The sequence below is a fragment of the Gopherus flavomarginatus genome, chromosome 4 (genome assembly GCF_025201925.1).
Source record: "Gopherus flavomarginatus isolate rGopFla2 chromosome 4, rGopFla2.mat.asm, whole genome shotgun sequence".
NCBI classification, from domain to species: domain Eukaryota; kingdom Metazoa; phylum Chordata; order Testudines; family Testudinidae; genus Gopherus; species Gopherus flavomarginatus.
Window position 1 is genome coordinate 76867041 of NC_066620.1, and position 27190 is coordinate 76894230.

A 27190-nucleotide genomic window follows, 5' to 3' on the forward strand; every position below is an offset into this window, starting at 1 on the left:
ACTAACTCTGGAGCCTTGGGACAAATCTGAACTGGCTCTGGTATTTGCAGAGAGGCTTGGGGAGGTTAAGAGCTAGAATAAAGTTGTACATGCAACTTTAAAATAAAATGCTTAAGGACAGTTTTTAAAAATTAGTTTGAACAGAAGTTTTCTATTGGTGTTTAAGTGAGAAAAAAATCACATTTAATATTGAAAAGGTTTTATTCTAGTCAGTATAAAACTGTACCTTTCATTTCACTTTATATAAAAGATGACAAAAAATCTATATTCAGATAAATATACAGCTCACACCCAAAATATAGTCTTTTTATATTAGTATATGATATCCAGAAACAATTAATCTTACTCTGTCCCCCAACAATATGTGCAATGATTAAAATGTATCCCACCAGGCAACAGAGAGCTGCCTAAGCAAATGACATCAGTTCATTGGAATATTGCTCTCTGAACATGACTATACTCAAGTTGATTGAAGATTTCCTCTTCTGTTTCTGGAGTGAGCTGGATATTATCTTTGATTGGAGATAATGGGTCTGATAACTTTTTACAAGACGGGAGCTTTTCAGAGTCTCTGCAAAAAAGAAAACAAGCAACCATGTACAATTATGCACGTTGCATTTTCTAATCACAGAACTATAATATGTATGCAAGTATGAAGAAATAGAGGAATGAGCACAAGGTTGGAATTAAGGAAACCCAGAGTTTTAATCCCAGTTTTGCCACTGATTTGCTGAATACACTGGGCAAGTTATTTCAACTCTCTGCCCCAGCTGTCCTCGGAGGAAAAAGAAAAGTTACTTATCCTACAGTAACTAGAGTTCTTGGAGATGTGTTGTCCATATATATTCCCCTCTTTGTGTCCATGGACCTGTGCGCTTCAGATCAAAGTCTTTTGGCCCACAGTGTCTCTTGGGTTCATGCATCCACCTAAATTGTCCTTGTGCTCCAGTACTGAGGGCATAAAGGATGGAGCTGGTCCAGTTGCAACTCAGTTTCCTTCACCACAACAGAATCCAGATGGACTCCATACTAGTGAAGGAGGAGGGAGGATCATGGAATACATATAGACAACATGTCAAATAACTCCATTTACTGTAATGCAAGTAGCTATTCTTCCTTTGAGTGCTTATTCAAATGTATTACACAGTTGGGGATTTACCAGCGGTGATTTGGTGTGAAAGTGGTGTATATTCAGAATCTACTTCACCACCACAAAAAGATTGTGAATCGGTTCTGACAAAAGAAGCATCAGACCCTCACCACATCTACCAAGGAGTAGTGTTTATTAACAGTAGGGATTGAACCTTGAGTCGTTGCTTAGCAGATGTCTGACGAGGGTATGCTTTGCAAGGAGGCTGCAGAAAGTGCCAGAGCCCTAATGGAGTGAGCCCTTATCTGAGCTGGGGGAGCTAAACTAACTAATTTGTAACAGAACTCAAAACCACTTGGATAGTCTCCGTGCTGATGTCTGACCCCTCATTCTGTCAGCCAATGCTACAAATAACTTAGGGGATGATCAAAAGGATTTGGGCCTCTGCAAATTAAAGGATAGGGCCCTACGAATGTGCCCTATAATTACAAAGCCTAGTCTCTCGTTTATTAGAATGTGGTGTAGGGAGGAATATTGGCAGATGGTTTAAATAGAAGTCCATAACTACTTTTGATAAGAACCGTGGCCACTAGGACCTGCGGGCAGCTGTGCCTGAGGATGGTGAATGTAAACAAAATGTCTCACAGCCCACCAGCAGATTACCTTGATGGGCAGCGTCCCAAAGGCTGCCAACCCCTGTAGTACTGCATTATATGAAAGCACACTAAGGAGCTCTGTGTGCACACCAGCGGGCTCTACATTGACACTGGGAGAAAAGAGGCAATGTTTCATGTCCGTAGAGACAAGTGGGAATGTTTTTCCACTGTGTGCCTGCACACATAGTGATCAAAAAAAAACCCCACAACTTTCTTCTCACACCTTCTGGGTATATTGAGAGTACAGAAATACTGTTATTTGTCCTCAGAATTCCAAAGCTGCTAAGGAGAAAACCAGGGCCAGGGGGAAAGGAATCACTTGTTATAGTAAAGAGTTAAAGCAACTCACCTTCTAAATTGGAAGTTTTTCCAGAGATCACTGATTGTTACCTGCAGTCCTGGATTATTTTCAGCATTGTGATGATTTTTCTTCTGTGCACTTAGTGGTTTCTTGCTTAACCCACTGACTTTAGCTGGCATCAGTGGCTTGAGTTTTGTCACAACATGTGACCTTACAAATTTGGATCTATGCAAACCAGGAACCTGTGGGTATAAATACTAAATCATTATAAAGCTCTGGCAGAAATGATCATGAGAAAACACTATGGGCTTTATTTATTTTACACAAGGGTTAAAATAAATAAAATTGTTTTGCTGGAGAATGTAAGTAGTGTTTGCTTGTGCATACAGAAAGGCACTCAACTTGCTTTGAGGACATCAAGATATGGAGAATCCACCCCTTCCCCGTTAAAAATTTCTGCCTAATATCTCATTTGTTATACATATATTTTGTTTCTAATTGCTGCCTTATCTTGCTACAGAACCATGATGGACTTTTAGCCAAAGTTCCCTTCTTTCTCCATTGTGAATCATACCTTTCAATCATCTAATAAAAAACTCTTCTTAAAGAACTCTCAATTTTCTCCTAATAAATTTTCCTCAGCTTTGGGATATTAGCTCTTTTGAGGCAGCAAGTAATTACATATATTTATTTTTGGGTGGAACTGTCCTCTGTCTATTTTGAATATAAATTAGGGCATGATCACTGGTCCCTACACAACCACTCACTTCCAGTCCAGTGATTGATTCATCTTTACCCATCATAATGATGTCCAAAGTAGTTATCTCAAACTGAGGGAAATACCTTGTGTGTTAGAAAACCACCTATTTTTAGAAACTAATGATGTTTTATTAGTGTCAGAAAAATGAATTACTGAATGTTATGCTTGTGACAAAGCAATGAAAATAATTTAAACCTTTGAGCACTAGGATTTTAGGAATTCTTCTATAACAACTTTCTTTTGTCCCCAATTCTTTCACTTTTGTTTGAGTTCTCTATCAAAAACTACATAAATCTGATGAGTCCTGTACAATGATAATTTAGTATTCACAAGGGAGGAATATGTAAACTGTTCAAGAGACTGGTATTCAGGACTACATATATGTAATTACATATAAACAAACTGTATTAAGGTTATTCAGGTTGCAAAGTGATGTAGCAAACAAAGGTATTAGAAGAAGGGTGCAAGAATATTTTATAATAAGTAGGGTTAGGCAACCTAAATACAGGGGTTTCTAACAGCTCACCCGCTCCTCAAGGCTGCTACGTAAATTCCCTGGATCTGCTTCTTTCTAAAGAATTTGGAAGTCAGTGTGAAGAGACACACACCTCAAAGTAAAGCATATTTTACTCCTTTTGCTGGGTCTAGAGTAGCCTTTTTTAATCTAAAAATTTCCACTGTTGCTACCGCTAGTTCAGCTCCATCAGCAATAGCAAGAAGTGGTAATGCCATTGTAGAAAGAGCTCCAAGATCCTAGAGAGCCAGTTAATTCATATATATATGAATTAACTGGCTCTCTAGGATATATATCTCCATAATGACGATGCATGGATTAAATCTGAAATTAGAATCACTAAGCCAGAACATATACATTGTGGAACTGGAAGGTATCAGGGATTCTCAGTTTGCTCACCTGGAAGATTACCCCTGCGGGCCCCCCCCCCAAAAAAAAAAAATCAATAAAAATTGTTTTTAAACAACAAGGATGCAAAATTGCTTTGAAAAGTATAACAAAGTATAGTATAGAAACTTTACTTTCAGCCCAATCGCAGCAGAATAATGGTAATATCTTAACAACCTCATAATGGGACTGATCCTGAATTTATGAAAGAGTTTTATACAAGACTCATCCTCATTAATTAGGCTTTGTCTCTGTTCACTGATCAGTAAAGCATTACTGCACCAATACCAAGGGACCCTGAGTTTCCTGAAACTTTTGGATATGTTAAATCAAAGGTACTTATTATATGGCTTCTGCACAATCTTTAATGCATTTATCCTCACAACAGCTCTGAGACACAAGGAAGTATGGGTACATCTACACTACAGGATTATTCCGATTTTACATAAACCGGTTTTGTAAGACAGATTGTATAAAGTTAAGTGCACGGGGCCACACAAAGCACAATAATTCGGCAGTGTGTGTCCATGTACCGAGGCTAGTGTAGATTTCTGGAGTGTTGCACTGTGGGTAGCTATCCTGTAGCTATCCCATAGTTCCCGCAGTCGCCCTCGCCCATTGGAATTCTGGGTTGAGATCCCAATGCATGATGGTGCAAAAATAGTGTCGCGGGTGATTTTGGGTAAATGTCGTCACTCATTCCTTCCTCTGTGAAAGCAATTTTGCGCCCTTTTTCTCTGGCAGATGCCATAGCATGGCAGCCATGGAGCTTGTTGTGCCTTTTGTCGCTGTCACCGTATGTGTACGGGATGCTGCTGACAGAGGCGGTACTGCAGCGCTACACAGCAGCATTCATTTGCCTTTGCAAGGTAGCAGAGACGGTTACCAGTCATTCTGTACCGTCTGCTGTGCCATTGTAAATTGGTGATGAGATGACGGTTATGAGTCGTTCTGTACTGTCTGCTGCTGTCATGGGTGCTCCTGGCTGGCCTTCGCTGAGGTCAGCTGGGGGCGCAAAGATAAAAATAGGAATGACTCCCCAGGTCATTCCCTCCTTTATGTTTTATCTAAAAATAGAGTCAGTCCTGCCTAGAATATGGGGCAAGTGTACTAGAGAGCCAGTGTATCAGAGAGCACAGCCGCTCCGTGTCAGAACCCGCAGAAATGATGAGCTGCATGCCATTCTAGGGGGTGCCCCTGCAACAACCACACCCGTTGCTTCCCTTGTCCCCCAGCCCTCCTGGGCTACCGTGGCAGTGTCCTCCCATTTGTGTGATGAAGTAATAAGGAATGCAGGAATAAGAAACACTGAGTTTTTAGTGAGATAAAATGAGGGGGAGGCAGCCTCCAGCTGCTGTGATAGTCCAGGCAGTACAGAATCTGTTCGTTAGACATGAAAGGGGGGGGGGGGGCTGATGGAGCTCAGCCCCCAGTTGCTACGATGACGGTTACTAGCCGTTCTGTACCATCTGCCGGGAATGACCGGGAGTCATTCCTACTTTTACCCAGGCGCCCCCCGGCCGACCTCACCTAAGGCCAGCCAGGAGCACTCACGGGATGACAACGAGGACGGCTATCAGTCCTTTTGTACTGTACCGTCTGCCACCGGGGAGGGGAGGGGAAAGGATGCTGCTGTTCAGTGCCGCAGCACCGCGTCTACCAGCAGCATGCAGTAGACATACGGTGACACTGAAAAAAGTCAAGAAACGATTTTTTTCCCTTTTCTTTCACGGGTGGAGAAGGTGGGTAAATTGACGAGATATACCCTGAACCAGCCCGGACAATGTGTTTGACCCTACAGGGATTGGGAGCTCAGCCAAGAATGCAAATACTTTTTGGAGACTGCGGGGACTGTGGGATAGCTGGAGTCCTCAGTCCCCTCCTCCCTCCCTCCATGAGCGTCCATTTGATTCTTTGGCTTTCCGTTACGCTTGTCACACAGCACTGTGCTGTGGACTATCATAGCCTGGAGATTTTTTTTCAAATACTTTGGCATTTCGACTTCTGTAACGGAGCTCTGATAGAACAGATTTGTCTCCCCATACAGCGATCAGATCCAGTATCTCCCGTACGGTCCATGCTGGAGCTCTTTTTGGATTTGGGACTGCATTTCCACCTGTGCTGATCAGAGCTCCAAACTGGGCAAACAGGAAATGCAATTCAAAAGTTCGCAGAGCTTTTCCTGTCTACCTGGCCAGTGCATCCGAGTTTAGATTACTTTCCAGAGCGGTCACAATGGTGCACTGTGGAATACCGCCCAGAGGCCAATACCGTCGATTTGCGGCCACACTAACCCTAATCCGACATGGCAATACCGATTTCAGCGCTACTCTTCTTGTCGGGGAGGAGTACAGAAACCGGTTTAAAGAGCCCTTTATATCTATATTAAGGGCCTCGTTGTGTGGATGGGTGCAGGGTTAAATTGGTTTAATGCTGCTAAATTCGGTTTAAACGCGTAGTGTAGACCAGGCCTATTACTGCCCCTGTTCTACAGATAGGGAACTGAGGCACATAGAGATTAAGTGACTTGCCCAAGTAACTACTGGAAGAAAGGAGTTGAACCCAAATCTTCCAACTCCCAAGCTAGTGTCCTAACCATTCCACAATTCACCCTCTCCTTAAAGAGCCATATGTCATTCTAATGAAAAGTACACATCAACATTCTGGAAAAAAAGCAAGAAATAGACTAGGGAATAATTCAGAAGGAAAGAAAAAGTTAAAATTTATTTACATGCAAAGCAACCCAATAACCACAAGGTGTCACTATTATTACAATGAGTGCATTCAGCACTGCTGTGGTGCACAGATACTTGTGATTTTTTTATATTCATAAAACAGTTACTTGCTAAAAATTAGTGAAAACTAAGGCTATGCCTATTCTAGCTCAAGATACCTTGTGAGTACTTTTCTGGCTAGGGTGGGGTGAGTGCAAGGGAAGAAAAACATACTTCTCAGTAAAACCAGGCAAAGATCTGTTGCTTGTCTATTCATTTATAATACAGCTGTAATTTGTAATATGCACAGGAATGTAATGTTTTTTAAACCAGTTAAAATCTTAGAAGTGTCCTGGACTTTAGTGAAGGAACATGGTTAAAAGAAATGTGGTTAAAATCCCACAGCAAACCATGGGCATGTTAACGGTTCTAACCAGGGTTTATAACCAGGTCCCGTTTCAGTTATATTTATAGTGTGAATGAGCACCAGGAAAGACAAATTAGAGAAGTGCTGTCATGCCTTCTCTGGTTAGCACATACTGGTGCCTGAAACCCAACCTGACTAAAGTCTTACAATGAGTGAATGTAGTGGTTTACACAAAGACGTCAATCTTCAAAATTCATTGGATCATACATTAAAATTAAAGAAATGTTGTACCTTTCTCTTTAGCAGTGTAGGCTCTCTTTCAGTGCACACGGTGGAAAATGGCAGAGAGCTCTGAGGACTTGGATCACCACCTTGCTTTAGTCTGCAGTCAGATTCCTTTGGGACAAAAAAATATTTTACATCATTTAGATTTTAAAACTGGATTTTTCATAACAAAATAATTTACATATATATATACATACATATACATATATATATACATATATGTGTGTGTGTGTGTGCGCACACACACATTCAGTTTACAACATCTTAAAAGCTTCCCTGAAAGCCTCTGCTTGCTTTCACTGAGCAATACTGTGTAAACATGCATATTGAAAGGGACTTCATCAGTGATTGGTAAAAGCAGATTCAGAAATCTAAAGGCATTAGTCATCTTAATTTTACTCTTTTCATAAGCAGCAATGGAAAAACTGAAACTATAAACTAAAACTAGGAATTATTTTTGGGAAGTTTTATAGCCTGTGTAATAGAGGTCAGACTAGATCACAATGGTCCCTCCTGGCTTAGAATCTGAGAATCTATGAAAATAAAAGGACTGATTCAAAGAGCCAAATGTCAAACTAATATGCCAGTCCATGCTGCACAGACACTTCCACCATACAGACAAGTAACTTTTGTCATTAGAAATTAACGTATTCATAGGGTATTACTTTGAAGAGGAGAGTCAGATGGATAAATATTGTAATTAATGTGACCTGTTTGCAAACGCCTCAGACAGTACTGAAAATATTACCCTAAACCCTGATGAATTAAGCCCACATTACCAGTACAGCTGAATTGAAACAAAGCTAATTTTCTTACTTCTGCATCTGAGTCTTTGTTAGACACCTGCGATATTCTTGAGAAGTCCAAGCTACTTTCGGATAGCTCACTAGACCCTTGAGACTGCGAAGAACACTCAATTTCCAGTAAGGGGGAGGATTCTTCATCTGACTCATCACCTGCTGCATTGCTGACAGTATGTAATCTAGATATCTCATAACCCTGGGACGCCAATTGATTGTTTCTCTGTCGGTGAAACTGCTGTAACAGCAGCACGCCAGGAGATGGGCTGGGTGTCCCAGGACTCTCTCCAAGGCTTCCAGACCAACCAAAACAACTTCTCTGTGTTTCCACAGGGGATGATGAGATAGTTCTTGTAAATTTCCCAGTCTCTAAACACTGAGGAACAGGATCTTCTGTTATAATTTTAGTTTCCTGGGCTTGACGATCCAACTCAACATCCTGTGATGGTTGGATTGTTTCATTCTTTGTTGTACAATCAATCATATTTGTGGCATGGCAGAAGAACCTAACACACATAAAATGAAAGATACAAGGGATAAGGAGGTGTGGAAAAAAAATCAAATTTTGCAAATGAAAAAAATGTCATTTTCACAATCACAGCAATTTCGTTTTGGAAGTACTATTTACAGCTTTATAGGTTCTAGCTCAACAGAAGCAGCAGCAATACCAGTCACTGTTTACTCTTTCAGTCATCCTATTGGAACTACATGAATCTGCATTTTGAGGAGAAGCCCCAGTGAGGTCTGCAAACAAGTAAGGCCACTGCAGCATCACACTCCTCTCAGACTAGCAGGTCTACCTCTTTGCTCATGCCCTGGCTCCAACAATACTGGGTAAGCTGTAAGATGGAGCTACCGACAGCCACCCCCATTCTTAGCTGGACCTGTCACCCTAGTGCTGCAGAGATAGTGGGGATGGGCAGACTAACTGCTTTTGTGGTTAAAACTCGAGGCTGAGACTTTGGTTCAATTCCCAGCTTTGTCACAGACTTGTGTGGCTACGTCACTAGGACCTCAACCCTGCAAATATTTATGTACATGCTTAACTTTGAAGATGTGAATAGACCCATTGACTTCACTGGGACTACTCATGCTTCAAAAGTTATGCACATGCGTAAATGCTCTCAGGAGTAGGGCCTTAATCTTTCTATGCTACACTTCTCTACTTGTAAAATGAGAATAATACTTCTCTAATGCCCTGTGAGATATGAGGATATCATTAATGAATGTAAGTAGCTCAGACAGTTTGGTAATAGGAGCCATATACATACTTAACTGGATGGATAATTTTGTAGGAGATTACTACAGGAGTGAGCTAGAATTCATCCAGTCCTTTCAACTTTGGCAGTTACTACTAGGAACTGCTGCCACAGCCTCATTTAAGCTCTCTCTGACACCGAGCTCCACCTTGGGGGAAAACAACTGGCAAACCCTGGTTTCTGGGGTGAGATGTCAAAGCTGGATGCTATGCAATTCTAGCTCTTTAACAGCCTAGTAGAACCACAGGACCTCAGGGATATATTCGTTAGGAACTTTTTCTAAAACATGTTCGCCAACATTTAAGTGCAGTAATACAATTTATAAGTTAAAATGGTTTGCTTTGATATCAATTATGCATAACAGAGGCGCAGAAAATGAGAAGACTCTTTGCAAAGCTCAGAATCAAGTAGGTTGTGAATATGCTCTTCCAGGATGAATTTTTTCTATCCCCGGTATAACACTGCAACTATTTTTAGAATTGCTATTACATAATCTGGAAATTAAATACCATCAATTCCTAATTAACTTTTATATCTATAGTGTATTATAGCATGGAAGACTGATAAAGGAAAAATAATTTTGTTTTACAGCAGCCTTGTCGTACTCTGCAGTTACAGTCAAAACTAGACACTTAACTATATGCCCCTAGTAAATTAGGCCGACTTACTTCTTTTCCAGGATTAACAGGAAGCAATATCCATACAAATAAAGCAAGAAAGCCCAGCATCAGATGTGTAATGCCAGTTCACTGCGCCACACATTGTCTACTTTAAGAAATGCATGCAAGCAGATACAAACAAGCCTCAAAGTCAGACTGACAAGGCTCTGGACTTGCTTGGGAAACTTTAGAATCCTTGTGTTATCCCACTTTATGTCCTCCTTAACTACTCAGCAGACTACAAGCCGATGGAAGACAAGAGTGGAAGTTGGATTGGTATCAATATTCTGTTAACTTCATCTATAAAAACAATCTTAAAATGAAGGAATTTAAACAATACGAAACCAAAACCAACTGGGATTTTCCACTCTTCTACAGAATCTCACAGACCAATCAATTCATAAAAACAGAGTGGAAACATATTCAAATAACATTGCAGCACTAAGTGCAGTTAATACACATCACAGTCTTCACACTAAGTCCAATGCTTAAGGAGGCCGCAGGGTTCAGTAAATAGGACACTGGATTAAATGTCAGGAGACCTGGGTTCTACTCCTGGTTTCACTCCTCATCTGCTGTTTGACCTTGGGGAAGTCAGTTCACCTTTTGTTCAATGGTTTCTGCTCCCACCTTTTGTACATCTATTGACGTTGTAAGTTCTTTGGGTGTGAGAACCATCTCTCACTATGTGTTTGTACCATGCCTAACATAAGGGGTCTGATTTCCATTGGGAGTCTTGAAGCACTATTGTAACACACATAATGAATAGTAAAAATAGGAAAATTGCAGTGTTAAATTCTTAGTATTCCATAAGAATTTAATCTTGATATTTTAATATTATATTACTCATTAAAACGGTGATTTAAACATGCCTGCTTCTAGTCCCTGGAACAACAATAGCACCGCTCTCTTCATTTTTCCTCTGAAGAAAGGAAGCAAATTTGTTCCTGACTTTAGGTTGGATGTTTGAGCTCTCTTTATTGAAAGAGTCCCCCGAAGCATGAATCAATGACACTGCAGAGAGACACTTCTGTGGCTCGCCATCTCCACTGTTTTCTGTCTTGGACTTTTTCGCTTTTGAAAATGAATATTGACTCAACAAGTCTCCATCCGACAACTCTTCTAAATAGAAAGAATACAGTTCTCATTAAGTTTAATATCACTGTAGAAATGCCCTGTAGAATGAACTCTCCCAGCTAGTAAGAAATGAGTTGAATTGAGCATTACGCCATTTACCATTGTAACAAACCTGAAATGCTGTTAATTTCTGAATGGTGTAGACATTTAGGAGATTATGGTCTTTAACATAAATGTTGGCCAGTAAATTTAAACTTGTCTAGTGCATGTTCTTACAAATAACTCACTACAAAGTGGCCTGTTTCACAAATCATATTAGGATAAAATTCCAAAATTACTACTACTCCTCATTTATAAAAACACTGCAAATGCAGAGTATTTTCTCAGAGTAAGAAGCATTACCTGCTTCACTGAGTACATAAACAGAGAGAGATGGGGACAACAGTTTAGAAAAAGGAGGGCACGAGGAAACTATTAGTGAGGAAAACAAGGTAGAAAGGATCACTGAAAGAAATGGTGCTGAAGAGAAAAAGAGGTCATGTGCTTGGATAACAAATACTGAAAGCCTGTTCCAAGCATGACAGGGGGTCTAAAACCAGGAAAAGGGACAAAGTGATCAACAGAGACAGCACTGAGAGAAGCATATGGAGCTAATGAGGGCTGAGATTTAAACAGGGCAAAAATATATAAGGCCTTTTAAGTGAGGCTAAGGATCTTGAGTTTGAAACAGTAAGCAAAAACAGGCCAGTGAAAAGATGCAAGAAGTGGAGAGTAAATCTACCTAGGAAGCAGAATTTTTGATAACCCAGAGAGGAGAGAGAAGAATGTCACAGTAGTCAAGACAAGAAGTGACAAAAGCTTAGCAGAGGCATGGATAGAAAGAGGCTGAAGCTGTGATAAATGAGGGGGCGAAAGCCAGTAACTATAAAATCCCTCTTTTTATATACACCCCGCCAGCCAGTAACTATAAAATCCCTCTTAGTAGCTGTTCTCTAGTTGCTCTACCTTTAAAGGGTTAAAAAGTCTCATTGCTATGCATAGATAAAAGGAAGTAAGTGGGCACCTCGCCAAAAGAGCCAATGGGAATGCTAGAACATTTTAAAATTGAAACAAGACCCCCTTGTCTGTCTGTGGTTGTTCTCCAGAGGGAGAGGCAGACAGGGCAGAGCTATGCTGTAAGAAACTTGGGGCCAGGTATGAAAAATCCCAGGTGTTTTTGTTTTATTTGCAACCTTTAAGCTGGACCTCAAGAAAGCTATTCTTGATGCTTAATCCTTGTAGTTACTTTTTTTAAAAATCTAGCAATAGCTTGAGTTTTCAGACTTTTTTTTTTTTAAATAAAATTTACCTTTAAGAACAGGATTGGATTTCTGTGTCCTAGGAGGTTTGTGCACATGTTTAATTAGCTGGTGGCAACAGCTGATTTCCTTTGTTTTCCTTTCTTGGCTCTTCCCAGGCGGGAAGTGGTGGTGGTGAAAGGGCTTGAGGGTACCCCACAGGAAGGAATTCCCAAGTGTGCCCTCCTGGGCTCTTAAAGGGGTTCTGAACTTGGGTGGTGGCAGCATTTACCAATACAAGGTCACAGAAAAGCTGTAACCTTGGGAGTTTAATACAAGCCTGGAGTGGCCAGTATTAATTTTTAGAGCCCCTGCAGGCCCCCACCTTCTGCACTCAAAGTGCCAGAGCAGAGAATCAGCCAAGGAGATAACTCCACTGAAGACACCAGATAGACCACACAGAGTAAGAACAGAGAAGTGCCATTTTCACTTAGCTAGCAATAGCTTATTAGTTACCTTGGTAAGGGTAGCTTCAGTGGAATAGAGAGCAGAAGCCAGATTGAAGAATGTAACGGGAAAACTGGAAGATGGAGAAAAATTCCCGAGGCAGTGGGAATAGACAGAATGCTCAAGGAACTTGGAGATGGAAAGTAAGAAGGAGTAGCATATATAATATTTTTGAGAACTCCTCTGCATGAATCCCACCCTGTGACTGGTGGGATATTTTCTAGTGCCTCATGAGCCATTATAAAATGAACAAAACAAACATATCATTTGAAATAGATTTTTAAAAATAATTTTAAACAATGTAATTAAAAGTGTGGCAGGATGAAATTTCTAATGAAATGGCTTAACTTTTGAAAATCCAAACGCAAATCAGATGAAACCTAAATATTACTGACAAGCATATAACCACAACTCCAATTGTTACTTAGTTTTAGTATTTTGTCCCCTCCGTCTTGCAACACATTTAAACACACACACACACACTTAAAATTCTTCATATAAAAATATACTGGAGATGGAATTCTCAACCTCAAGTCTTCAACTCAACTAAAAAAAGGTTCTCCTTTTTTCCCTTTCTGACCTGATAATTTTTGTGTAAAGACACATACCACTTCTTGATCTTTTGACTAGGAGTTCCTTGCTTGGAAGTTTCAGGCCTTTGATACTAATTATCTTCTCAATGCCTTTGGTAATTGATTTCTCCAGCACATGCATGGTAGATGTGGTAATGTCCGTATTATGACCAGGCTTGTAGTTTCTGCTCCAAATGCTGTTTATACAGTCTGGCTTCTGACTAGCAGCTCTATCATTCCAGCCACGACTTCTTGGCCGTGAAGGCTACAAAAAAATAAAAAGAAGAGGAAAAAAAACGTGTTGGAGAGAAAATTTTTCAACCTAGGATTCCCTACACTTTAGTGTATCAGGATGATTTGACATTTATACAGCAGCTATGACAGACATATCTGCTCTTCAATCACATTTTCAAATACTTTCCATATAAATTAATTTTGTGTGTGGCCACATCCTTTTCCCTTCAGTGAGGTGTGACTGACTGCTAGTCTAAGACAGATATAAAGAAGCAGCACAATCAAAATTTTAATTTCTGTTAGAAAAACAATTAATTTGAGGAAATATTTTTATTGAATTAAATACAGTAAATGTGACATCCCAATAATTTTTAGAATTATATTTGAACTAGTTACTTCCATAGGTAGGCCTTTAATTAATCCTTTCTGAATCAATATGGAAATAGAGTTAAAAAGTCTGATGGTTTGTAGCAGTTTAAGATTTTCAGTTTGTGCAAGACAACTAGAAGTATGGAGACTTAAGTAATACTCCAAGTAAAGTGATGCTGTCTTTCCTCTCCAAACACCTAGGTACAAATTTTGCACAGGATAAAAATAAGTGCAGGGATTCTAGCGTAATCCTCAGAATACATACAGCCAAGTCATAAAAAACCAACACTAAAAATGTGGCACAATAATATCTGCTGAAGAGTCTCCCAGGACTGCGAAAGGGGCATCTCAGGGGAGGAAGGAAGAGCATTGGCAGTACCTTGGAGAAAAGTTGCCAAAATGCAATTTTCTTTCCACTACTGTTAGTCCTTCACTTTCACAAGCAATACATTTCTACATCAAAATGAAGAATATAAACACAGATTTATTTTTGCATATGCCCAATATATGACTTTCCCTTCATTTACTCAGACCAGGTAATTCTGGCCATCCTATGTCAGCTGAAGATGTCATATGACAAAAGATGCCAATGAGGATTATCTGTTCTGGATGTTCTAACCAATTGATTTCCTTGTCCCTTTACCATCCCTTGTAAACTGAAGAAGTATGTTTCCTTTGACCAAACCAAGGTTAGTGGACCCTTTTTCAGCATTTATAGTGTGCAAGTGCCATTTCAAGATTTTTGCACCACAACCAAGAACCTTAATGAAGGGATTGGAAATTCCTGGTATATTCAGGTCTTGACTAGCACCAGAAAAGCTTGACTTTGGTATCTCACCAACAATTAGAGGAAAGAACTACAGTTATGCACACAATAGAAAGCTGGAAACATTATAAAGCAGATTCTAGCTCTGGCAGTGCATAAAACAATGCACCTTAAAACTACATCACTTGATTTACTTACTATCTTCCCCTTATAAGTTCAATTATAAAATGTTTCCAACAGTTACCATCACAAGAATTGGTATATTTAAAAAGCGTTTTATTTAGGGCTGTCGATTAATCACAGTTAACACGCAATTAACTAAAAATAATAATAATTGTGATTAATCACACTGTTAGAATACCAATTGCAATTTATTAAATATTTTGGATGTTTTTTCTACATTTTCAAATATATTGATTTCTATTACAACACAGAATACAAAGTATACAGTGCTCAGTTTGTATTATTTTTTATTACAAATATTTGCACTGAGCCTTACTATTATTCCAGACTCCTTATATACAACTGTCAGAACACCAAACCAGCTTACGCTCCTTGACACAGCTGTAGGTAACATTCAGCCATACTTTCCCTTGCAGTTCCAAAGGTATGTCAAAATCCTATGTTGAATGTTTTAAAAGTGTTACCTGTGAAGCCTCAGGGTTGTAGTCATCAATTTGTTCCATTGTATCGATATCTTTATTGCCAAGAGCGATTTGAAAAGCAGTATCATCACCCATATGTCTAAGTCAATCAAATTAAGGGGATATATATCTGAATATTTGTATTATAAATACAAAATAGTGTGACAAATTACAACTCCTACTCTAATATCTATATTAAAATATGTTATAAGAATAATCAAAAAAGTTAGTGTCCAAAGAAGAATATATATTGCTGCACACACTGCTCTCCCCTGACCTCATTCAGTAGCAGCACCTGGCAGTCCCGGAGTGTACAGGTAAGTCACAAAACAGTCGAGGAAAAAGAAAAAAGAAAAAAGAAGTAGTCAGTCACTACTAGGGAGAGCTGGCAGGAGAAATAGTGGTGGCCCAAGAAAATGAAAGTCTCTGTCAGTCACTCCCTACAGCAGCTTGGCAGGTGTTTCAAAGTTGGGAAGTAGTTCTTAATGACTCCCTGCCTTCATACTTGATTTCTTATTCCACCATGCTGGGAGTTATAAGAGGAAGCCAGAGGATGGGGAAATGCCCCGCTCTCACAGGTAAATAATCCCCACACAGGTTAGGACCCCTCCTGCCTGTGTTGATGGGAAAGTTACAATGTGCATTATCTTAACACCACTCACAGTAGTCACTATTTCAAAGAAGTCAAGACAGTTTTTTAAAAAATAATTATTCAGTCTAAAGTTCAGCCGAGGAACATTTTATTTAAAAAGCATATTTGTGGTTTTAGAACCAATGATATTTCCAATTACTGGAAGTTTTTTCCTTCTGATGAGTGCAATGCTTTAAAAAGTTAAAGGAAGCCACACTTACTAACTTTTGGTAGGCTGACTGATCAAACAAAAGCCTCCTCTACAATAATGGAGAAAATTATAAAGGAAAGGAAGAGAGGAAGCCCACTATGCCACACCATTTCCCCCATAATATGCCAGTGCACAAAGGATACCTCCCTGCATAAAGTAGTGTTTCTGGATCAACGTTGTCATCATAAGCATTCAGAGGAACAAGCTTCCTCTTGACAGGGTCAAAAACCAATTGATAAAGGAAAGTATTATTGGCTCGAATAAATCCCTCTATGTACTCTTCCGATACAGTTATATTCATCTTCAGGTACTGCCCAATTTTCTTAATAACCTGTCAACAACAACAAAAATGTTGCTTTCTTGTCACTTCCAGCCAAAGGAGATGCAATACTATGCACATCTTCAAAAGTATTATTCCAGATATTCTTGAGGAGATACTCTGTGACTATATGGAATGTTGTTTTGAGCAGAAGCCAGAAGGAGTGGGTGGAACACAGTAAAACAGCCTTCCCAGAAACATATATAGAGACAATTTTATATCCAAATATCCTAGAAGTACTCTGTCACTACATGGAAAGCTGCTGTTAGCACAGTGGAGAAGGAATGGGTGTAGGAGGAATGTAATAGAACAGCCTTCACACAAACATGTATATATGGACAAATTGTGTGTGTACACACACACACACACACACACACACACGCTTTAAATTAGCAAACAAAAACCTACATTTAGTGACATTTAAGGCTGTGGCACGACACATTCTATCCATCCAAAACCTTTAAAAGCAGGGAAGTAAGAAGTTAAAAGAGAGGGACTTGTGCATTCCTTTCCATGTTCATATTCCCTGTCACACTATTGATAACACACTCCAACCCTCCATAAGGCTTTCATTTCCATCTCTAACAGATACCATTAGCAATATATACCTCATCTTCATTAAGGTTTTGCATTAGAGTGCGAGTCTGATGAAGCTGAGGTATAACTAAATTTATCCTTTATTCTGGTTCACCCTCCTCTCTTCCACCTTCCAATACACAAAGCTAAAAATATTAAATACGACAAAAGGCAGGCTCTTAAGCTTTCAGAAATCCTTTGCTAGTTATTTTTAAACAACAAGAATACTGACTTAATATTTAAATAGTTTCTCCAATATTATTTTATAAATATATTATATATATATAGGATTTAGGTACTTTTTGGTGGTTCCTGTGAAGTCACTCATTGGTAGTTAAGTTTTGAGACAAGTTTCTTGAGAAGGATGCATTGCAGTATATGGGCAAAATTTACTCTCAGAAAACCCTCATGTTTTTCAGTTTAGAACACCAAACAAACAGGTAAGGCAGTGAACATATTTTGGAAGTAGGTTTTCTGCATTCATTCCAATTACTTTCACGATAACTCATTGCAATGAGAAATCTGAATGCTGTTTCATACTGGGTTGGATCAGTATGCTTATTGCTCAGTCACTGGCTTGTGATATTTACAGCTGTAATGAGATATTAGCAAACAACTAATATTTTCAGGTGCAAATTTCACTATTTAATTAAGCTAGGTATACTTATTTTGTTTGTTTTTTTTAATACTGATTTGCCTAACAGTGGAAACTGATTAAACAATGGAAAATCTACAAGATTTCCTTCTGATATTAAGAAAGCTTGATGAGCAAGTCAAACATGTGCTACCAATAAATTTGTGAAATAGAGAAAAATAGCACTTCTTAAAACCTCCAAGATTCACATCAAGCAGAGCACTTAAGCAAATACTTAACTTTAAGCAAATGAGTAGTTCAGCTGAAGTTAACAGAACTTTGGTTTGCTAAAATAGGACTACTTTGCCTTCAAAATAACATTAGTGAGGTTCCATGTTTATCATTCCTTAAGAATTCTCTTCTTCCATATTGCCCATAAGAAATTAATATATAAATATGAAGAAAATACAATTCCAAGCTAAATCTATTGTCTGGATCTCTCAATGTGCCAGGTTTGCTTTAGGTATAAGCTCTATGGGGAAAGAACAGTCTTCATTTTTTATGTCTTGCTGTGTCAAATACAATGTTTGCCCATGATAATGATGAAAAAATAAGCAGATATGACTTTGAATACACGTAGGGAGCAGAATAAGAAGGTGCCACTTCTTCCACAGAAGAACCACCTTTTAGGTAGTTCAATCTGGCACAGTCTGAAACCAATTTAAAAGTTGTGGGCTTGTTTTCTGAGAATGTGACACAAGGAGTAAATAAATGATAGCATGAAGGACAGTCCTTTAGGTTTTGAAAAATCTGTCCACATGCACTATATATTCTTGAAGAATCAGAATAAGTCAGCATTCGTTTTATTTAGGTGTTGAGACACAGTGCTCCAATGCTTAAGCCGTTACACTGTTTTATTAATGAAACGCACCATTCTCCAACATCAGTGAAATATTTCCTTTGATAGTTTCATCAAAATGCAGGTAGTTAAGGAGAACACCCTTCATGACATCCAACCCCTCAGATTTTTCAATGAAATGTCAGTCGCATATAAAGGCTTTAGAAATCCCAAAATACAAATCCGAGCATACATTACCTTAATAATATCAGGATTACTGGCTAGTTTTAATAGCTTGCATGCCTTAGCTAACCCAATTCCATGAAGTGATGGAAGGTAGTCACAACCAGAAAGAATGCACATGTAACGGAATTTCTCTTCAGTAAATACATCCCCAAGCTGTTTACACTTTCCTAGTCGAGCCTGATCGATCTCGAGTCCATTTCCAAACTTGTCAATTTTCAGAAACACCTTGAAATAAGAGATAGCAAGTAGTAACATTAATTCTCATCTCACTGTATTTTATGCACATTGGTGAACTAGATTGTTTTTCCCTCTCAAACATTTATTCCATTATTAGTGTGTGATGTTTGCCTTGCCTATTGCACTTGCTTTCAGAAGACTAAAGTCTAGAAGGCACAGTGTTGCCTGCTAGAAACTCCACAGCCAGTAGAGGAAGTATGCGTTTGTGTGTGTTTTGAAAGGAGCCAAGGAACAAAAGACAGCCTGCTACACAGGTCTTCTTCAAAAAAAAGCTATGGATAGGATATTCTAGGATGGGATGTAAGAGTCAGTGTTGTGGTCAAAAAGTTGTGTGTAGGCTTCCTAATCCAGCAGTAGCGTCTGAGCATACATCTATTTGCAGATTCCTGCTTCTAGAATATGGACACACATTAATACTGTAATTATTGGGGGTTTGTTGTTTTTTGTTTGTTTCAGTTCATATTCCTGAATATGAGCATCTTTGGTGCAGGTGTTTTGCTTTATCTGTTTGGAAATGATGTACTGCATTGTGGGCACTACTAAAATAAATATTTATTAGTTTGTGGCACTTAATGAAGAATCAACAAGATTGAATTTGATCCTTAATTTCTGTGTTTCAGTTTCCTTATCTGTGACAAGACAATAACTGTACTTACGTACTTCACAAGTGCGTATGGACAATTAGTTTGTACAATGCGTTGAAGATGCAAAGTGAGATGTAAGGGCTATTTATATTTTTCATTACCTTTTTACACCCAAAAGCCAGAAGATCTGAGTCCTCTGTAATTATAGCTTGTACGATGCCAGTCTTATTAAGATAGGCCAACTGAGCATCAGCTTCGTATGGAGCAACAACACAATCAATTCCTTGGGCACGGGCAACCTGCACACAAACAACAATGTAAAGAGAACAATGTAAGAACTCAATTCTATTATTATTGAACTGCAGCAGCATCTAGGCTTCAGTCAGATTAGGTCTTATTTTGCTAGGCATTAGGAATACAATTTTCAAAAGTGCTTCAGTGTCTTAATAACATTTTGCATTTTCAAAAATGACTTAAGTACTTAGGAGCTAAGTCTCATTGACTGTCAATGACAATTAGGCTCCTAAGTCACTTTTGAAAATGGAAGTTAAGCGGTTTTGAAAATTTTACCCTGTGTAAGCATATAGTAACAACAGTCAATACTACAAACAAACAAACCTTCCAGTCTGAAACCCCAAGCTTGCAAATCACTGTGTTGGGACACTTCCCATTGAAATCAATGGGCCTATATGCCATTTGAAGGATCTAGCCATAACATTTTTAAAATAAATGATTTCAATTTAAAAACAAACATTTGTTTATAAATAACATTTCCTACATTGGCCTCCAACACTATCCACACTCATTGGATCTGACCACAACGGTTCATGCTTCCAGTCCAACCATATTTTCTGCTCAAAGAAAGAACATCTGGACAAATATAAGACTGACGAAACTCTTCTGTGACTGAGAATTTCAAAGATTATTTCCTGGGCCATTTTTTAAGTGATCATAATTTTCCTATATATAGTTGTCTGCTAGCTATTAAAAATACAAAACTGTACTATTTCCTCTCTGTCATTTATTAATACCAGTGATACTCGGACTGAGACTCCCGAGCCACAAGTGGCTCTTTAATTAGTCTCCTGCTGCTTTTTGCAGCACATGATATTAAAACACAGTATGATTTAATTATTAACCAGTCTAAGTTATTAACCAATCAGGATGCTTTTACTATGTTATTAACCAATTGTAGTTGATAAAATAATACTTAGTCATTTTGCTGTGAGAATAATAAGATTTCCCATGTCATACTGTTTAGATATGAATTAGTACTATAGTAAATGAAACAATGAATTCACGTGACGGAGGCTATGTTGGGTAATACTGATTGCGAATTTGGTTCCCAAAGCACTGAGGTCTGAGTATCACTGATTTATGCTAAATGTCAGATGTGAGAGGATATTCAATGGTTTAGTTAAAATTGCAAAGATAAGTGTGAATGACTGTCACGTGCCAATTAAAAGAAGTCTGGCATAATGAAAAGCAGAGTTGAATATGGTAGATTTATCTGTCTGCTGTGCTGAACAGCCAAAAATGTGCCTAGCACATATATCAGGACATCTTGTACGATTATATGTTGAGAGACAAGTTTCATGTAAATATGGGCAAGGAAAAGCAATGAACAGGATATAAACATAGTAGAGAAGCTGCCAACAAAGACTGTCGATGTCGTTTGTAAACCTACAATAGAAATAATTAACAATATAAAATAATTACTTACTTTGATAACTTCATGAGCCATAGCATGGGTAACATTAACACTGCGCCCAAAACAGTCTCTGGCTTCTGATAACTTCCCCTCACGAAGTAATTGTTTCCCCTTCAGAAGATTAGCCTGTCGCTTCCTGCAGGTAACAAAAAAACCCCACCTCCCTCTCAATATATTATTGTTCCACATTTACATAGTACCATAGTTTGCATGGCACTTCATGAAGGATTAAGAGGGACATGGTTTCTTCTCCAAAAAGGTCATAAACTATGTTACACAAATGAAGAACGTGAAGATATGAAAGGGCACAGGAAAAAGGGGTGTAGGCAGATACAAATAATGACAAGTCATTTTGTAGGAATGCTTATAAATAGTAATACATCGATGCAGAGATTGAGGAAGAAGCAAGCAGCACAGGAGTTGAGATGAACAGAAGAAGAGGGTTTTGAAGATGGTTTCAAAGGAGAATGAAAATGTTTGACACAAGAGGTTTGGGAGAGAGTCCTTGTTTTTGTGGATACAGACTAACACGGCTACCCGCGATACTTGAGAGAGTTGCCTTTCCTCCCAGATTGAGTCCAATACCACAAATTGACTATTTTCCAGATTGAGGAGGCAAAAACCTCATGAGATTTAAAACTCTTTGGGGCCAGGACCATCTGTTTGTTCTGCATTTGAACAGCGCCTAGCACAGAGGTGGGCACACTTTTTGGCCTGAGGGCCACATCGGGGTTCCAAAAGTATATGGAGGGCCAGTGTAGTGTATTAAATTGCTCCTCGTAGCAATGTGCTACTTAAGGTGTACTACTTACGGCTGCCAGTCCTGGTGCTCCGATGTTGCACATTCCTATGGGGAGCAATTTAATACACTACACCTGACAGCTCTTGCAGCCATGCTGCCCATCAGCTCGCAGCCCCGCCGCCCAGAGCGCTGGTGGCACAGCGAGCTGAGGCTGCGAGGGAAGGGCCGGGGGCTAGTCTTTCCAGCCGGGAGCTCAAGAGCCGGGCAGGACAGTCCCACAGGCCAGATGTGGCCCCGCAGGCTGTAGTTTGCCCACCTCTGGCCTAGCACAATGGAGTTCTGGTCCATGACTACAGCTCCTATACACTACCAGAGTGCAAATCAATAATGAGAATAGCTAACCTAGCAATATTTGCAAAAATTTAGGACAAAACGTAATGACATCAGCTCACAAGATACTAGCGTTATCAAATCAGAATCTGAACCCAAAACCTAGGCCTGAATCAAATCTTAATGTAATGCAGATTGAATAATGGCCTGTTGACCCATCACTAATAATTAAGGCAAAGTTTCAGTCACAGGTATTTTTAGGAAAAGTCATGGAAAAGTCATGGGCAGTAAACAAAAATTCACAGGTCCATGACTTTTACTAAAAATACCCCTGACTAACACTGGGGTGGGGTGGGAGAGAATTGGGGGGGACGCAGCAGGTACGGGGGAAGGAGGGTGCAGCCTTGGGATGCGCCACGGGTGCTGGGGATGGAGGCACAGCCCGAGAGGATGCTGCTGCTGCTGGGGATGGAGGCGCAGGTGTGGAGGTGTGAGTCACGGCCCAGGGAGCGCTGAGGGTGATGGGAAGGGGTGCAGCCCAGGGAAGCTATGTAGGGGGCCCAGGTGCTGGGTGGGAATTGCAGCCCGGGGCGGGGGGAAGGGGGAGAGGGAAGAACAGGTGCTGGGGTTGGTGGGGCTGGGGCAGGCTCCCTAACCAGGTCCTGGGAAGTGGTGGCCCTAGCTCCATGTGCTGTCTCTACTCCACCCCAAGCCCCGGTTCTGCAGCTCCCATTCGCTGGGAACCACAGCAAATGGGAACTGTGGGAGTGATGCCTGGCAGAGGCAGCATGTGGAGCTAGGGGAGCTGAGCCCTGCCTAGCTAAGAGCAGCCCCAACCCCAAGCCCCCCAACACCAAACTCCTGCTGCTGGGTCCCCGAGACTGCCCCAGCAACAGCCGGTGCGACTGACCCAGGGGCTGCCCGAGCTGCTCAGGTGGCTACTGGGGCAGCCACACGAGGCTGCTGCAGAAATCATGGAGGTCATGGAAAGTCACGGAATCTGTGACTTCCGTGACAAACACAGAGCCTTACTAATAATCAAGTACCTGCACTGGCAACAAACTAATTCTACAGTTCTGATCTCATTGGACAAACCAGAGGTACAACTACAGAAGGTGTTTCATATTACAAGTTACTGAGCAATATCTTCTCAGAAGATCTGCATCTCTGCCCTTCCCACACTTAGAAAAGATTTCAGTTTTTAAAGAGCAGTTCTATTAAAAAAAAATTCTCAACAACAGGATTTTGGGGCTCAGTGTTGAAATAATCATTACATTACACCAGTGGTTCTCAACCTTTTGTACTGGTGACCCCTTTCACATACCAAGCCTCTGAGCGTGATCCAATTTATAAATTAAAAAAACACACTTTTTTATATACAACACCATTATAAATGCTGGAGCCAAAGCAGGGTTTGGGGTGGAGGCTGACAGCTTGCAACCCCCGCTGTAATAGCCTCGTAACCCCCTGAGGGGTCCCAACTCCCAGTTTGAGAACCTCTGCATTACACTGCAAGAAGTGTAGAAACTAAAGTAAACTTTGATAAGTCAAATTACTAGTTAAAAAATATGAAGCATAAGCACACAACTGGTATAATTTGTTTGCAAATTGATCATAACTTACTCTCTTCGAGCTTTTTCCACTTCCTTTTTAGAAGGCAGGGTACATCCATCAAATACCAGAATTGGCTTGATCCCAAATGACAAGAGCATATCAATAAGTTTCATGCAGAAGACTACATATCTGTAAGAATATATATATTTATTTTACAGACTGTGAAAACATCCATTGTCTGACAATGAAGCTTAAACCTTAAGACTATCACATATTTCTAACTTGCAGGAAAAACAAAAAAGAGGTGATGATAATTAGCATTCAAGGCGGTCAGTGGGTTATAAACTTTTTTTTTTTTTTTTAAGAAGAGCAGAACAGAACATACACATATTTTTACTACGAAGGAGTCCTTATCTCCTGTCTCCAGTGAAGATCAGTCCACTATGAACATTATTGTCTGTTATGCTGCTTATTCTTCTATACAAATTATTGTGCTTCTGAAGAATAAGTTAGACTTCACTGCAGTGCCAAATTGTACAGCATTTTGTAAACTATAGCACAGATTATCTCCCCAATGCCTGTGAGCTAAGTACATGATGCCCAAATGGAAAGGGGATGCATATTCCATTATCCTTTCCTGAAACTCAGCAAATCAGCTTCTGGTGGAGCTTTACGGTGAGTACTGAGTGATGGAAGCTTACCACCTATGTTTGTCACTATCCACCTATCACTCCAGATGGTGGATAAATGCCTGTGCTAAAACTACATGAAGCAGCATTAAACTTGGGAATTGGGATCTGTGCCTATATCCACCCCCTCCAAGAGAAAGGAGAGATTATTATGATCAAGAGCAGGGTATAGACCTTGCTATAGAGCAGAACTGTGAACAACCCTTAGATGAAAGGGAGGACAATGCAGCAGCCCAGAAGGGACAACCCACCTTCACTGGTCCCCAAGCCCATCTTTTCTGAAGAAAAAGATTTCTAAGGGATTCCAAGCTTAACCTTCCCATGTTTCTTCAGTCCCCTGATCTCACTGGTATTTCTATGGAACTGTACAATTTGGTCCAGTATATGTACACAGGGATTATTTCACTCTTACAGATGTAGTTGCCTGAGGCTGAAAAGCAGCAGCCTTTATACAGCACTGAAGGCTATATTATTAAAAGTGCATTACAGCATTTTTGACAGTCATATAATATTTTTAAGTCTTAACTGATCACACAGTTTTCTCTAACACATAATATGGGAAGCAGTGAGAGCTTTTACAGCGAAATAGCTAGAAACGCTTCTTCTGATGAGATAGATACTGGAGTAACAATCATCAAAACCTGGACCAAAAGGAACGCTATAATATACACCATCTATGACAGAGGGGCGAGCCACATCAGAGCATGACAGAGGTTTTGACTAACACCCAAAATAAATCAAGCTTAGCCCAAACTGCCTAGTTTTGACTCATTTCCAGTCAAAAATCACTTACTTTAATAGGTATTTCAACTTAAAACAAAAGCTTGCCTCCAACTCTCCCAGAAGGTCTGTGAATCTTGTAAACAAATTCAAAAGCTGGCATATTTTTTTGGATTCATTATGAACAACGAACAATATATAATAATAAATATATGTTGTGCAGGGTACTTTTGTGCAGGAAGAGATTGATCTCATTCACAATATGGGGTGCCAGACTTACTGAACATTGTTATGTCATTCTGTCACATAAGATTGTTTATGAGCTGTTATTTTTATATCAGATGGCATACTGCCAGTGGCACAAGTTGTATTACAGCTAGGATAATTTTCATTTTCATACAGTACCTTATAGATGTTATTCATAAAAGGCTCACTGAAAAAAAACCCTGTCCTGTCTGATTTTTTTAAACTTACTCTTAATATAAGCAATACCAAAGACAATGTGTGGGGGGGCAGGGTCTTATTTTCAATGTTTGTGTATTTAACAGCAATTTGTATATACAGACTCAGTTTTGCGCTTTCTCCATTTGTGCCTGGTTATAAAGCCACAAAAATGAAACCCTATCAGTCTTTAAAAAATCAGAGAGTTAAAAGCAGTTTCAAGTTGGCAGAGTACCCTTACTTTGTTAAAAGGCTGAGAAAATCGGGGGGGACGGGGAGGGGGGAAGTTAGTGCAAGCTTACTGGTCAGTGGGTTCTCCTTTGGCTAGTTTTTCAGCACAAGCATAGGCTCCTTTGTGCAGCCAGCAGTAAGTATCCACAGCTACCACTTGCCCTTTGTATTTCTTCACGTGAGCGGGTTCAGCTGCCTCCTTGATAAACTGGAGCAGGCCGTGGATTCCCATGGTGTTACTTACACTGGAACCAGGAAAGAGGGAAAATGTGACACAAAACACGTTTGCTCGCCCTAGGTTTTAATCTCTGCACAAGGCCGATCGCACGAGCGGGCAGGCCGGCGAGCCAGGGAAAGAAAAGCCCCTGGGACCAGTGTAGCCTGCGACGCTCTGCCACTGGCAACAGAGCCCGGGGAGATCCGAGCTTCGGCCACCCGAGGCGGCCGCGCTGCCTTTGCAGGGCCGAGACCGGCCCCCTGGCCCAGCGCACGCAGGGCCGGGAACAACAGCCCCGCCGCGGAGGCCGGCGCCCGTGGGGAGCCGGGGCCCCAGGCCCTGCCCGCGCGAGGCCCCGTTGGCTCCCATGTGATCCCCTTCACCAGCCCTGGGGGCACCTTGTCCCGCCCCGTCCTCGGCACCTGGGGGCGTTCGGCGGAGCCGCGAGACGGTCCCTGCTTCCGTCCGCTCAGCCGCAGGGCGCGCGGGAGCCTGCAGCACTTTCAAGCAGCGCGCGCTCCTAGCCTGGAGACTCCGCCCCCCGCCCGCGGAGCCACTAGAGCGCGGGCTGGTGACACACTGCCCCTCCCAGCATGCCGTGCGGTGCCGGCCGAGCATGCGCCGGGCGCGCGGCGGAGCGTTGCAGGCTGGGATATGTAGTCCGCAGTGGGCGGCAGCTCTAGCGGGCTATGGGCGGGGGTGCTGGGCACAGGTGCTCAGAGAAGGGCATCAGCTGGGCCCGCATTGTAAGGCGCCCGCCCCATGGGGAACGTCTGGCCCGCACCGCACCGCACCGCACCGCACGGCCCCAGGCTAGCCCGGGTGCACAGCGGAGCGCGGAGCGGCAGGGGCTTAGGGTGTAAATGTGCCCCACGCTGCTTCCTGCACCCCAAGCTCCCCCCGCCCGCACGCCCGCCCCTAGCAGCAGCGCCGCTCCCCTGCCTGGCCAGAGCCTTTCCCTGGCACATTTAGATACCTACTGCAGGCTGGGGGCAGCCTGCTTGTCTCCGCGGCGTGTAGCTACAGGTACCTTGCAAGTGCTGCTATCACGAGTATGCAGTGTAGACCTAGACCGAGTCCCAAGGCACTGGGTTAATTGAT

At 40.9% G+C, this 27190-nt stretch overlaps 1 protein-coding gene across 1 annotated transcript; it reads right to left on the bottom strand.

Moving 5' to 3' along the window:
• Nucleotides 1–208: 208 nt before the first annotated feature.
• Nucleotides 209–26599, bottom strand: EXO1 (exonuclease 1). The gene is made up of 14 exons (XM_050950485.1): nucleotides 26512–26599; nucleotides 25944–26117; nucleotides 23861–23980; nucleotides 21178–21301; nucleotides 19616–19753; nucleotides 18646–18858; nucleotides 16224–16411; nucleotides 15242–15338; nucleotides 13262–13490; nucleotides 10665–10914; nucleotides 7891–8380; nucleotides 7081–7185; nucleotides 2096–2289; nucleotides 209–571 (listed from the first exon to the last, which is right to left on the bottom strand). Exons 2-14 carry the CDS (start codon nucleotides 26102–26104, stop codon nucleotides 427–429), a joined length of 2454 nt encoding a protein of 817 aa, XP_050806442.1. The 5' UTR covers nucleotides 26105–26117; nucleotides 26512–26599; the 3' UTR covers nucleotides 209–426.
• Between the last annotated feature and the right edge of the window lie 591 nt (nucleotides 26600–27190).